The 14,687-nt window shown below is 45.2% G+C and overlaps 1 protein-coding gene across 1 annotated transcript; it reads left to right on the forward strand.

Moving 5' to 3' along the window:
* Positions 1-453: 453 nt before the first annotated feature.
* On the forward strand, positions 454-14,308 carry NOSIP (nitric oxide synthase interacting protein). The gene is made up of 9 exons (XM_083162422.1): positions 454-592; positions 3,358-3,450; positions 4,776-4,881; positions 6,679-6,760; positions 8,148-8,289; positions 8,519-8,643; positions 10,960-11,147; positions 11,964-12,072; positions 12,490-14,308. The coding sequence occupies exons 2-9, from the start codon at positions 3,381-3,383 to the stop codon at positions 12,559-12,561; spliced, it is 894 nt and encodes a 297-aa protein (XP_083018548.1). The 5' UTR covers positions 454-592; positions 3,358-3,380; the 3' UTR covers positions 12,562-14,308.
* The last annotated feature ends 379 nt before the right edge of the window (positions 14,309-14,687 follow it).

Raw genomic sequence — 14,687 nt, forward strand, 5'->3', positions numbered from 1 at the left:
ACAAAAGACTTCAAGCAGTCATTGATGTTAAAGGGGGCAATACACGGTATTAGGAACTGGGGTATGTGAACAGTTTCTGTTGTCATTAGATTATGATTTAAAAAGAGTAAACACAGTTGTTTGACAATAAATGGCTTCACCCAACCACTAACTGGGAGTGTATGCAAACGTGTGTGCGTGTGTGCACCAAGGACCCCTGTAGTACACAAGTTATAGTATACTAGCACATAAGCGATATCATTTTTAAATTATATATTTCTCCTTTTTGTGTGTAAACTGGGGCAGAGCACCCCTCGCTCGTCTGTATGGGGAAGTAGGGACAGAGCACTACTGATCGGAGAAGGCAGCCCATTGGAAAATAACACAACTGGGGCAGAACACTCCTCCTAGCCTCAGCAGCTCTCAGACTCCTACGAAAGAAAGAAAAGTGACAGCCAGACAGAACAAACCTAGACTATAGGCAGCGCCTGCAACGTCATTTATCCGCGTCTGCCAGCGGAAGCCTCGGGTCGCATGGGTGTAACGTCATCAGAGGGCCTATAGGCCAATTGGAAGCAGAAGGTTGAGCGACGACACTTCCGGATCTGGAGAGGTAAACAGTGTGATTGCGCGTTGCGGGCGCTGTCTGTGTATTTGTTTCGGGATATCTCTCTGTGCAATGATGACCTCTGTATTGAGGTATGCTGACTGTGCTGTAGCTAAGCTGCGCAGGTCACATGCAGAGCCGCAGGTCTCCTCTGTTTTCCCTGTATCCTGACACTACTGATGCTCTGTCCTGCTTACATAGATGGCAATGCACAGATCATGATGCAGCGCTTTATTTGGATGCAGTTTTGCTCAAGCAGGAATATATGCTGCTTCTTGTATGTTCCCCATTATCAGTAGGGGATTTGCATGTTAGATTGTGTTTTACACCTTGAAAGTAATCCCAAATTCGCCATGCCATATAAAGCAGAACCACAGGTTTGTTTTCTTCCTAGTACCCCTTACACATAACCGGTCAGACCTGGGTTAATTATGCCCCATTCACACCAGCCTAAGTTCCCAGGTTGGGCCCAGGAACAACCCGCGACTACCGTGGGAATCCTGGGGAAATTTGCCGGGATTTCAACCCTGCAAGGGAGCATGGTTGTTCCCAATGTCCTGGCCGGTGTTAAAGGGGTAGGGGTACTCACCCGGGTTGCCAGTCCTCGGTGTGGGTGGTCAAGCAAGGGATGGCGCTGGCGCTGGCGCTGAGTACAGTCCAGGCGGCGGATGAAAATTATACAGCTCCCCGGCACCCTCACTGCAGCCGGAGATCTGCGTCATCTGCACCGCTGCCTGTGTGGATCCCTGACCTGCACCGAGGACTGGCAACCCGGGATGAGTACTGTCCATCCACCACCATCCCACCTCCTGAATCCTCCCAGTCTCCTCTCCACACCAGAAAATGCAGGGACTTTTCTGGTGTGAAAGGGGCCAACCCGGGAATGCTCCGGCATGATCCCTGGGCCGTATTCCCGGGTGGGTTCCTGCATCTTCTGGTGTGGAAGGGGTATTATGTGCCGACCCGGATGGAGGTGCAGTGTGAATGCACCACACCGACTAACCTAGCATTTTGACCCTGCTTATTCCTTTTAATAACCCTTTCACATGGCACAAATATCCCAGGTTATTGCCGGGTCGACCTGGATCGAGTTGCGTGTGAAAGCACCAAACCTAACAACCCAGGTCGACCAGCCTGGCAAATCGACCCAGGTTAGGAGGGTTAAACCTGGGTTGCCCTGTGTATAAGGGGGCGACCCAAATTTAGTGTGAAAAATCAGAACCCGGATCAGGATCTCGAGTCCAACCCACATTTGCGATGTGAAAGTGGTATTACTGCCATACATATTCTGGGTTATTGCAAAGAATGTACAGCGACTCGGCATTTATGCAGTGTAAAAGCACTCGGTTGAAATTACCAGGTTCAAGCATTTCAACCTGGCCTGCAGTACAGTATAAATGGATAACCAGGGTCCAATAATGTTTATACCGCTTTCACATTGTGATCCAAAGTTGGACCCAGTTCGGCGCTTTCAGATTAAACCCGGGTCGCCCATACAGAGGGTGACCTGAGTTTAACCCTCCTTATATTTATATCCCTCAGATATATCTTTATTCATCATGGACACGGTTTAGATTTCAGATGTAGTATGTTTGCTTTTTAATATATTCCAATTAGGGAGGCCAATCCCAGGCTGTTTTTTTTTTTCAATCCTGGGATTTGGGATCGGAAAACTGTCAATCCTGGGATTCCCGAAATCCTTGGTTTGGCCTCCTGACAGTGGGAACTGAAGCAGTCATTTTGCGGCTTACCTGGTGGGCGGAGCAAGCATAATCAGAAGACATGGCAGGTGAGCAGAGGCAGCGGACAGGTGGAAGCAGCAGGAGTGAGCAGGCGGATGCGGAGATGGAGATATGCGGCTAGGAGACAGTGCAGGTGGGGGCGGCCGATGCGTGCCTGCACAGCGTGACGCGTAACATCTCGCTGAGCAGCCGCACAGTATGTTTTCAGCTTGTGCTCACCGCTGCCCGACAGAAAGGGATTGAAATGCACATGCCAATAGTTCCTGCGCACTTTCCAACGTGGATAAAGTGACTTCACGGAAGAGCATGAAAAAAACACTACATTGGTCGGATTGAAGAAGCCAACCCTCTTCTTAAACCCCAGATCAGTGTATGTCTCTCGGCAGATCTTTCAGTCTGAACAGCTGTTGTTCTGGATAGCGGTGCAATGGGTGCGACTTGAGGAGTCTTCTTCTGGACGCTCATCTTGCTGTGGAAATGGGTACCCCTTGTCGAGGGACTCCGGTCCCGTTCACACTATAGGGAGGAGGCAGTATCGGCTCCAAGCTGCCTCCTCACCCACCCAATGATGACGGTCTGCCCAGCCCCCGGCTTATGGCCAAGTCGCTATGGGGCAAATCATCACAAATGTCAGGTCGCTCCATACCAATGTGAAAGGGGTATTAGTCATCAGAACTGTAATCCCAATAATTTATTATCTATTACCAGTTTCTTATGTAGCGCACATATATTCTGCAGTACTTTACAGAGAATATTTGATCAGTGCCTGCCCCCAGTGGAGCTTACAATCTATATTCCCCACCACATGTACACACACATTCATTCTAGGGTTAATTTTATTGGGAGCCAATTAACCTACCACTATTTTTGAAATGTGGGGGAACCCGGAGTTCCCTGAGGAATCCTACGCAACTACGGGGAGAATATACAAACTCCACACAGTTAGGGCCAAGGTGGGAATCGAACCCATGACCTCAGTGCTGTGAGGCAGTAATGCTAACCGTTACACTGTCCATATTTCTTTTGCAGGCAGACTTGTTCTATGAGAGAAGATGACAAGACACGGAAAGAACTGTACAGCTGGGGCAGTCTACACCTACTATGAGAAGAGGAAAGATACTGGTTTGTAGCACTACGTATTACTTGTTGTTGACCTTTTTTGTGTGTTGTATACAATATGGGTAATTCAGTACTCGAAAAGGATCTAGGAGTCCAAATAGACAGCAAACTGGGGTGTAGTGCCCAATGTAATGTAGCTACAAAAAAGGCCAACAAAATTCTAGCATGTATCAAAAGGGATATGAAAACTAGGGACTGAAAAGTGATTATGCCACTGTATAAAGCATTGGTGAGACCTCACCTCGAATACGGGGTGCAGTTCTGGGCCCCGCACTATAAAAAGGACATAATAGAATTGGAAAAAATTCAAAGAAGACCAACAAAGCTTGTTAGGGGAATGGAGAATTTAAGCTACGGGGAGAGATTAAGCAATTTGGTACTATTTACATTAGAGAAGAGACGTTTAAGGGGGGACATGCTCAACATGTACAAATATATCAGGGGCCAATATTAGGGTCTGTCAAACACCCTTTTTTTCTGCTAGGAAGGAATCTAGGACGCGAGGGCACAAGTTTAGATTAGAAGAAAAAAGTTTTTGTTCAGCTAGAAGGAAAAATTTCTTTACGGTCAGAGCAGTCAAACTCTGGAACTCTCCTCCTGGAGAGGTGGTGTCGGCAGACACTATTCAAAATAAGGTTGGACAAACACTTATTGGTTAAAAACATCCATGAGTATAAATAAGAAATATAATCTGTCTTTAAAATATCAAGAACATACTATACAGCAGCCTAGGTTGAACTGGATGGACGCAAGTCTTTTTTTCAGCCTTACCTACTATGTAACTATGTAACAATTAATGCAATTAATATTAGCTATGCTTTGATTTTGTTTAAAAAAATTAGGTGCTTGTTTAGTTTCACAGCGGCAGCGTCTGTGTCCCCTTGCGGGGCTCGCTACGTTCGCCACGCTGTCTAAAATTAACTCCATGCCAACATGGATAGTGAGGGTATGAACCAATTCACGTTGGCATGGACTTTATTTTAGATAGTTTTCCGAGTGCCGAACCCGGAAGTAGCGGGCGGCCATGCTGCCGCCGTGAAACTAAACAAGTACCAAAAATTATGTTATGTCTGTGTAAAAAAAAACCTATGTACTATGAATGTTTAGGAACTACCTTAATGGTTGTTGCAGTTTACAGACATCACTGTGGCTGTTCATATTAAATGTATTTTATGTTACGGACAAGATGCAAATATAGTCAGTAGCAACAGTGACACCTTTAGGCTGTAGGTATGAATTGCACCCCCACCGCTAATTATTGTGTGTTATGATTTACTTTGTTAAATCACATTGATAAATATATATATTTATATGTTTTTGTTGCACAGCTGCTTCTGGATATGGGACTCAGACTGTTCGCCTCAGCAAAGATGCTGTGAAAGATTTTGACTGTTGCTGTTTGTCTCTACAGCCTTGTAAAGATCCTGTAGTAACGTAAGTATCTCGGTGAAACATTGGTAAACTACATCCCCCAGTGATCAAACATAATGCAGATTCTATGTCGTATTTTTAGTTTGTCCACTGAATTTTTTTTTCTTTTTGTATTTTTGCTGTTTGATACTGTTTGACTCTTTTCTATATCCATTTTTAATGCAGATTTGGCAATTTTAGCTGATTAACTAGGCTGCCTGAGAGTCTGCTTGTGTGGTCGGTACACCTAGGCTGCTTATTGGGGCCTACAGCTTATGTATTCATAAGAGAGAACTGGGGCGGTTCAACAATTATTTTCAGACAAGTGCTGGAAATTTTGCATGTTAAGAAAAAAAAAAACAATGATTCTAGGACACTATAGTTGGGTACACACTTTATCATTCATGCATTTACTGATAACATTAACCATATAAACGTGAATATTGTTCTGTGTATGTACCCACTACATCGTTCACGATGCACCCTCCCATAGGTCCTTAAAAAGCCCCTTGTCGTCTGAACCGACAAGATCGTTCATTCTGTGGCACCGCTAATATCGTTAATGATATCAGTAGGGTCACATATTGTAAAGTATGTGCACACCGCACCTTTAGACTTAAAGAAAACAGAATATAACAGACTTAACGGGAGCAAACCTTAAACCTAGAACAGCATAATATTTTTTAGAAGCACTTCTAATCTATTTCTTGCATATTTTGGGGTTGATATTTACTGTACAACACTCTGTTTCAGGTCAGTATTCAGTATTTGCGATTTCTTACCGTCAGTATTGGAATATGAGATGTTTCCATAAATGTAATTTAAATGTGTTGACGCGATTTATAGTTTTGCTGAGGTAAATGTTAGGCCTGTCTGCATGAGCATGTTCTGCCCTTCGTGTGTGTGTGTGTGTGTGTGTGTGTGTGTAGGTTTCTTCTGACTGCTCCTGTTTTGCCCTACGTCAGGTATGTCCAAACTGTGGCTCTCCAGCTGTTGTGAAACTACGCATCCCAGCATGCCTTGCAATAGTTTTAGCATTTCCCAATCGCAAAACTGGCAAGGCATGATGGAACTTGTAGTTTCACAACAGCTGGAGGGCCATAGTTTGGGCATGCCTGCCCTACATATTCTTTAAACGTAACTATTTCATTGGCTTCTGACAATTATGGACCTTTGTGTGGGGAATTTAGGGACCGAATCAAGATAAAACCGTCCCCGGCGTATTCGCTGCGGGGGCCGAAGTGCGGCTCTGCGCATGCCCGTATTTGCACATATGCAAGGCCGCTGTACAAATGCCTTTGGTGACTATCAAAGTCACTGTGGCATTCATAGGGGCAGAAACGGGGCATCATCAGGGGAACACCCACCAGTTTTTTATGGGTGTCCCCTTGAAAATGCTGGGTGTTCCCCTTGGAACACAGGTGGTCCAGTGCCTGCCGAGGGCAGCCTGCCCGCCCGCCCCTTCTTCAGCGGACACCAAAGGAAATAATATTCGGTTTCGGCTGACTTTTTTATTTCCGAAGGGGAGATAAAACACTTGGTCGGAGACCATCGAATGATTTCTGTCCCCTCTGGCCGCATGGGAGGGGATGTGTTCTTGTACATCTCCTGGCGTTACTGAGGGAATTAGGTGGCAGGAGGGGGCATTCTCGGTAAGCAGCGGCCGTTTGTGATGAATCGCCCCCTTAGGGTGGAAGATCCATTGTGCTGGGCACGGATGGTGACTCATTGCTTAGAACAGCAAAGAAGGGCACCGGAAATGGCTGTGTAATAAACTTCTTACATTCATTCATTGACTTCTTTTTAATTTGTTGCATTCAGGCCCGATGGATACATCTATGAGAAGGAAGCCATACTGGAGTACATCTTGCACCAGAAGAAAGAGATTGCTCGGCAGATGAAGGTCAACATCACCCCAACCCCTTCTCTTGTGTTTTGACATTGGGGCTGATTCAGTTCCACGTGAGCGGCTTTGAGTGACTTGTGCTGCCCACATAACAATGGTTACAGTAGCTTATTTCTGCTCGCACCATGGTGGGCTGTGGACAGAGCAGGTGATGCGTGCCACAAAGCTGTTCTCCTAGCAGCACCTTGTGAATAAATTGGCTCCATATGGGAAGATCCCTTTAAGGGCTGAGTCCCATAGGAACCCTGCATCACCTGCTGTGGAATACCGCTTGCACTGACTTTTCAACAGTACGCCTGACAATTTCGGGAGGGACGCTGATGTCATGTGACATAAGCAGGGATCAACGTGCTGGTATACGCAGAGATGCACCCAGCGTTTCTATCAGCCAGCCCACCGTTTTTGTGGGCACGCCCATGAAATGCTGGTCAGTCCCCTGCCCTTCCTGGCGAGCGTGATTCTCACTGAAGGCGTTTGCTTCGGGGGTTTGCGCATATTTGCGAACCCCAAACATTGACCCCCCCCCCCCCCCCCCCCCCCCCCGCTTCCCAGACCACCAGCTGGTGCACAGGTGCGTCATCACTAACAGTCCTGTTTTTCATTCCTAACCAACACGTTGTACAGATCCACATGTGGTCTGGAAAACATGGACTGTTGGTAGATCTCATGGACAGGTTTGTCCAGTCCTGCTGCAGCCCATTGCACCATGTTATTAAGAAGTAAAAAGATGTTCCTAAACCACAACAAGGTGCTGGCTTTGGACGGTGTAGTTCAATGACAGGCCTCCTCTGATACTCCAGCAAGCTCTTCCACAGGTGGGCAGGTGTCGTGGCATGTTGGGAAGGAGGGTAAATCATTATGTTAACAAAATTTAGGTCATTAGGCTGACCACCACTATTGTTCGACAGGCAAAAAGGACGACGTGAGGTTTTTTTTTTTGTGTAACGAATCCCCTCGTATTGCTCGCTGATCTTGACATACCATTGGGATGTGTAGTTCCACAGCAGCTGGAGTGCCACAGGTTGTCTATAGGGCCCCTTACACTTGTGAGATTTGATCCAATTTGAGTCAATTTATCTGACAAAATCTGATGTGCCTGTCTGACAAAATCTTATGTGCCTGATGTGTAGGCCACAATCCCTTGCCATTGGGTATAACCAAGAGATTGGAAGAGATCGAACCACCTGCACATAGGATAAATCTCAAGTCAATCAGGTTCAATTTGTTGAACAATAAGTTGAACAAGTATAAGGGGGCCTTATCCCTGGTCTAGTACATAGTAGTGGAGAAAACCTCTGTGGACTTTGGTATATTTGTGTGATTTGTTCTGTGTGTGGTGCGGAACAGTGTCTCAGCTTATACAGAGTCTCCTTCTATTTCACAGGCCTATGAAAAGCAGAAAAATGAGAAAAAGGCAGAAATGGAGGAATTAAACAAAGCTGCTAAAGAATCCAAAATGAAAGGGTTTCTCGATAAAGAAATGTCCATTATCAGTAAACCACTAAATCCTTTCACAAAGAAAGCAGGTAATGTCCAAGCGTCCCCTGTCGGTGACTGACGTATTCTGAGAAGTACAGTTGGGGATTAATGGATTAGAGTTTGCACGTGTTCTGTTTACACTATCACTACTAGTAAACCAATCATGAATGTCGTCTTCCTGCCTCGTGGGTTTTGTTTTTATATTTCATTTTCTGCTGTTTGATTGGTTTATCTTCATTATTTCCTTTTCCCTAAATGTATGTATTTGTTAAGCAGAGAGCAGCGGAGCGGTTGCCGAGGCGGGCAGCAGTCGGTGCAGTGAGGAAAAGAATAAGCAGCTACCTAGCTTTTGGATCCCGTCACTGACACCAGAGGCAAAATCAACGCTTGTAAAGAAACCGGTGAGTCCTACCTTTAGGGAAATTTACCAATGATAAAAAATGCAGGCAGGTAAAATTCTTTGTTAACCAGACACTCCAATGCCTAAGACTGTATGTGCCCCCTACTACGTTACAAATGGTTGCCGCTCATACCAATGGGCGGATGCAATGCAGCCGTGCGGGTGATGCCTGCCGAACGCAGAGGTGGGTTTTTTTTTTTCTAAAGGGGCAGTCATTTACAAGGTAAAACCACGCCCCTGTAAAATAAACATCTAATTTCGGCCACGCCTTGAAATTGGCTCTGGTATTCATTACTGGAGTCCTTGGCCAGCAGAATAGAGCTATTAGACCAGGCATGTCCAAAGTCAGGCCCGGGGGCCAATTGCGGCCCATGCTGTAATTTCAAGCGGCCCGCAGCCTCCAGCTGGAAGCGGGCAGAGCATCAGATGTGGGAAGCACAGGACACTAAAGTGGGGCCCCGGCGAGCGCACCTTTACCATGCTGTCTGCTGCAGTGAGGAGTTGGCCATTCAGAGAAGGGGGAGCTGGGGGACATACAGTGAATGGGGGCAGAGTGGGGTGCATAGTGAATGGGGGTCATACAGTGAAGGGGAGTCATACAGTGAAGGAGGGTCAGGCTTGGGGGACATACAATGAATGGATGACATTAAGAGAAGTGGGGCAGGCTGGGGGACAGAGTGAATGGGTACAGAGTGGGGAACATACAGTGAATGGGGGCAGGCTGGGGGAAATACAGTGAAGGGGCAGAGTGGGGGGCCATTCTGATGTGATTAATGATTGTCAGGCTGAATGCTCGGCCCCCACACATTTACACTTCACCAAATCTGGCCCTCGTCGCAAAAAGTTGGGACACCCCTGTATTAGACCCTGTATCTGTATTGCAGTATCTGTACTTGTTCTATGAAAACAAATGTTCTAATAAAAGATTGGTCTCCTGCATTTGGTGCCCAGAAGATTTTAGTGTTACTGAACCTCAAGATAACTTCAGAGTAAATGGCCGTTATTTCTTACATTTCATAAGCAGAAATCCCAAATTCCTCTACCAATAATGTCACAACACACAGGGCTGCAATACAGTTAGTAAATAGTTTATAACCAGAATAATGGTTTGGAGGAGTTATCTAAAAATGATAACCGGATGTGAAGAGGAGGTGGGGTCTGGAACTACAGCTGTAAGAGCACATGACACTCTTTATTTGTGAGTTAATTTCCTCTCCTGAAATTTCCTTTGGCCAGACACTCCAGAATACTGGCCGGAAGTTTCCTATTGTTTTGTTTACTCTGTACTCCTGAGGTTCTTGACCGTATTATTCTTGTTTCTTCCTGTGTTCTAATTTTGGAACTCACCCTGGGGTTCACACTTTCTGTACTTCACTCTAGAATAACTGGGCTTGCAGCACTGTGCAGCAGATATTAGTGGCAAGTGTTTGCATTATGTTGCTGGCCCTATCAGTTACTAATTAAGTAATTCCTGTTGATTGTTTTTTTTTTTTTTTTTTTTTAAGATTGTAATCCTGTCATGGTCCCATAAGGACTCTGTTGTATTTGAAAATATATTTGTAGTGTGATATATAAAACGTGCAGTTTAAGACCTTGGCTCTTGATACATAAACGTGAAGTTCTAATTCTTTCAAAAGCATTTGATTGGAGATGGATCTAATGCACTTGGCGGCTTTTTAGCTTTAAAACCACTCAAACAGCAAAACTGAGCTGCTTTCAGCTCAAAATCGCCCAGTGTGTGAGTCTTAACCCTAGAGCACATACAGGGGTAATAAAATACCCCAAAGAAACACTGTCTGCCTAAATTATGTATATTTTCTAGGGTTAAGATATGCCATGACGTCCATCAATCTGTCCTGTAAGTGTGTTTGTACATCTTATTGCCTTCTGAGTTGCAACTTTTTCTGATATATTTAGGCCACACTTGAGATAGTCAAATAATCAATACAGAAACTAATCGGCATTGTACTATTAATTATTACTAAAGGGGCACATGCACACAGCGACAATGCTGAGTATACTGGGCGATTCTAGATATCACTGGAAACGCTCAGCCAGCACACAGCTATGTGTCAGCGCTGTGTGCTGAGCGATCTGTCCGGACCAGTGTTCTCCGGTGAGAACACTTACCCTGAGTGATTTAATATGCCGGGCAATAGGAACATGCGGTGCCGCGCATCGCTATTGGCATAGCTCCTACACAAACAGCAATGTTCTGAGCAATTGTGCTTAAATCGCTCAGAAAATGGCCTAACATCGCTACTTGTGTAGGCCCGATAAAGTATGCGCCATGCTGACTCTTCTCCATTTGTTCTAGGACAAGACGGTTTACTGCCCCATGAGCGGGAGGCCTCTGAAGATGAAGGATTTCGTTACTGTGAAGTTTACTCTGGTAGACGGTGAGGTGGATCGCGTGGGCCTCATAAATCGTCAGGACCGATATGTGTGCGCAGTGACACGAGACATGCTGGGGAACTCTGTACCATGTGCCGTCCTGCGGCCCTCGTAAGTCTGGTGTGAGGGAGGTTTTCTGCTTATTGAACGGGTCAATCTCATGTTTAATTAACACTTAAGGATGAATTTCCTTACAATAGTTCTCTTCATATGCTGGTAGAATTTACCTGCTCGGTTACATGTCCTAGAAGGAAGACGGAAAGAAGACTCTGGGGCGCGACTTGTATGTGTGTGTATTGAATGATTATTTTGTTATGGGACGTTGCCTAGCACCTATGTTGGTGTTAGTATTTGGGTTTGCAGAACTCCTCATCTATCATTATTTTGTTGTTTTTATATTGCTTTTCTTTCTTCTTAACCACATATCTTGCAACCAGAGCCCTTCTGTCTATGGGGTAAATTTACTAATGCTTTCAATGATGAAAAGAGGTGATGTTGTTCGTTAGCACCAATCAGATTCTGTCGAGCATTTTCCAGGATGCAGTCGAGAAATTATAGCCTTCATTTGTTTGGTTGGTTGCTATGGCAACATCTCTTCATTTTTAAAAGCTTTAGTAATTTTGCCTCCTACCATGTATAAGAGGTCTGATGTGTTTGTGTCCAGGGATGCCAGTTTTTGGCAGAATATGATGCGTACCGCAACGCCATGAGCACGCCCAGCCGAAAGGGCAGCTTTGGGGGTGCCCCCATGGTACTGAGTGCACTCAGTTCTGCTGAATGATTTTCAGTTTAAACTGAAGCAGAATTATATTAATGTTCACATCTCTGCCGAGACTGCGCTATTTGTATGGGCTCCATTATGAAGGAATTGTACTGTAAGTATCATGACCATTTATTTTTAAAGTGCCCATTGTCTTTTGTTCTCAGAGGAGCGGTGGTCACACTGGAATGTGTGGAGAAGCTCATCAAAAAAGATATGACTGATCCAGTGAGTGGAGACAAGCTGAGCGAGAAGGACATCATTGTGTTACAGCGGGTATGTGTGTTACTGCGGCGTGAATGTGTTACTCCCCACATATATACACTGACCCCAGGCTATTGGGGATGCTGAGATTCCTCAGTCACTCCAGGTATAGTCCTATCTGGATGTAGGATCCTTTCTGCATACAGTAGGTGCTATATACCTAGGATCAGATGCCTGTTGTGTTCCCATCACACGCTGGAGGTGGAATATGGACTATAATACCAGTAGCGGAACAGTCCGAGCAGCCGGCTGATCACTATTGTACATGTCACACTCAGATACTGTGTTTTGTATCCCAAACAGTATATACGCTGTTCTTCTCTCTATAGCTTTTATTAGTTTACTTTGTAGATCCCTTTATATATCTATGTTAGATTAGACATGCAGGACAGGTATATTATTGTATACTGATTCTGGGCTCTGTTACAGGGTGGGACGGGGTTTTCTGGGTCTGGAGTACAGCTGGAAGCGAAAGAAGCCCGTCCAGTGATGCAGGCGTGACCCCGGATCCTCTGTGCGGCTGCAGGATGGTGACCCTCCGTTTTCTCCTGTCGCTGATGTACCATAAGTTAGGAATTGCACATGGCTCTTGCCGCCCAGAAATGGATGCAGACCTAATGTATATCTTTTAAATGATCACGAAACAAATAAACAAGGAAGAATGTCTTTGTATTTTCTGTACGAGATTCTAAAATCTTTAGGCATATAATCTAATTCCATCAATGATGCTTTTTTTGTGGGGGCTTTATCTTTTCACTATTAAATTATCAACTTGGGTGGTATGCCTGGAAATTTTCCAGGCTCAGCTGCGCTGACGCAGCGGGCTGTCCGGGCATATCACCATATTGAAGGTGTGTGCCAGTGGTGCCTGCCACTGTGTATCACTGGCATATCACCTGTCCGGGTACTCCCTAGTGGCCGCTCTCCCTCACCTCTCCGGCGATCATACGATTGTTGTAGTGAGCAGGCGGCAGGCTCGGGGATGTTTGGTGTGGCGGAGGACGCGGCTCTGTGGTGGGTTTTGCTGGGCCTGCCGTCCGCTTTGTACCCTGTCTTATATTATGTGCTCCGTTATTCCTGACTACCGAAACAACTCATTACTTTGTTCTTTATAAGTTCTATAGTATAAGGCATAATAACCATACAAACCCCCCCAAACATATGGGAGGTTATTCACATCCCAAAGATCTGTGACATCACTTGCGTAGTAGTCATTATCATTTATTTTGTGCGCGTCTAGGACCTTTTCTGCAAGTACACAAATGGTTCCTACGATGGTGGAAGCAGGACAGCAGAAGACTGATGATTGCTCGCCATTGGGGGCGAGGGGGTGGTGACAGCCTCCATATCCCAAAATGCAGCTGTTTAGCAGATGTGATGTGGCCTGGCTCTGTGGTGGCATGGGGACTTCCTGGCCTGCTGCAAGCTGCCCAATGCGTGAATGATCCAGTGACTGTGTCCTAGAATGCAGATCACTACTACAGAAGGAGGCATCTGCCTGACGTAGACACCTCCTGCTGCATAATCACCATACAGCGCTGGCACTGCTGACTCCAAGGAAACGGCAGCATTAGCCGCCCCCAACCACATCTGAATTACATTTTACATATAGTGCATGCAGCCTAAGCTAGCACACACTGCCAAGAGGCGCAGCTGTGTTAAGCAAAGTAATTCTAGCATACAATCTCTTTAGTTCATATATAGAGTTATTAAAAACCACAATTCATTAACAATATAAAGCGCACTTAATTTAAACAGGCAAGACAAGACAAACAACATATAAAATAAATAATGCTTGGCATATATCAATTTCTATCATTAGGCTGGAAATGGCTCAGACGTTTCGGCTTAAGGCATGATTTTATAATTACCAGTCCCACTCATATAATGCAGTGCTCCAAAGGCTATATTAGAGATTGTTTTAAAACTCAGTCCACCCTGGATCAGTATCCAGAACACCGTCCACCCTTCATCGACCAGCAATGTTTTCTGGAGTGTTGGGGAGGGGTATACTTTCGTAGCCGTAGAGCAGCAGCTTTTTATATATGGGCAGCGGTCAATAGCGGTATTCCTGTGGTGCGGTAACCGGGCATATACAGCCACAAAACGCGTTTCTACACCTTTAATTCTCTGTCAGCGGCTTTCTCATCTGAATTAGACCCATAATGCGATTTGATTCTCATTTGTTATGTTGTATCAGTTCAGATCTTTGTATTTGTTCATAAATAATAAACTGTTTTACGCCCTCGGTGTGTTCTAGGAAGTCTTTTATTTTGTTCTTATGGTGTTTCTGTGCGTCAGTCACTTACATGTGGCAGTACATGGAGCAGTCTATCTCCATAAGGCTGGTGGAGGAAGAGCACCATTTAATTTTCTGTTGATAAATACATAGCAGTTTATATAAGATGAGAGTTCTACTGAAGATAGGATGTTGCCCATTGCAACCAATCAGATTCTACTTCTCATTTATCAAGCACCTTCAGACGATAATGGTGAGGACCAGATTGGTTGCCCATAGCAACATCTCATCCGCAATTGCTCCCAGTAAGTAATATAGTGTTATTCATAGATCTTGCCTTGCTGTTATACATGTCATGGGCAGGGCCGGCAGCAGAATTCTTGGGGCC

The sequence above is a fragment of the Crinia signifera genome, chromosome 19 (genome assembly GCF_055691185.1).
Source record: "Crinia signifera chromosome 19, ASM5569118v1, whole genome shotgun sequence".
In the NCBI taxonomy this organism is placed as follows: Eukaryota; Metazoa; Chordata; class Amphibia; order Anura; family Myobatrachidae; genus Crinia; species Crinia signifera.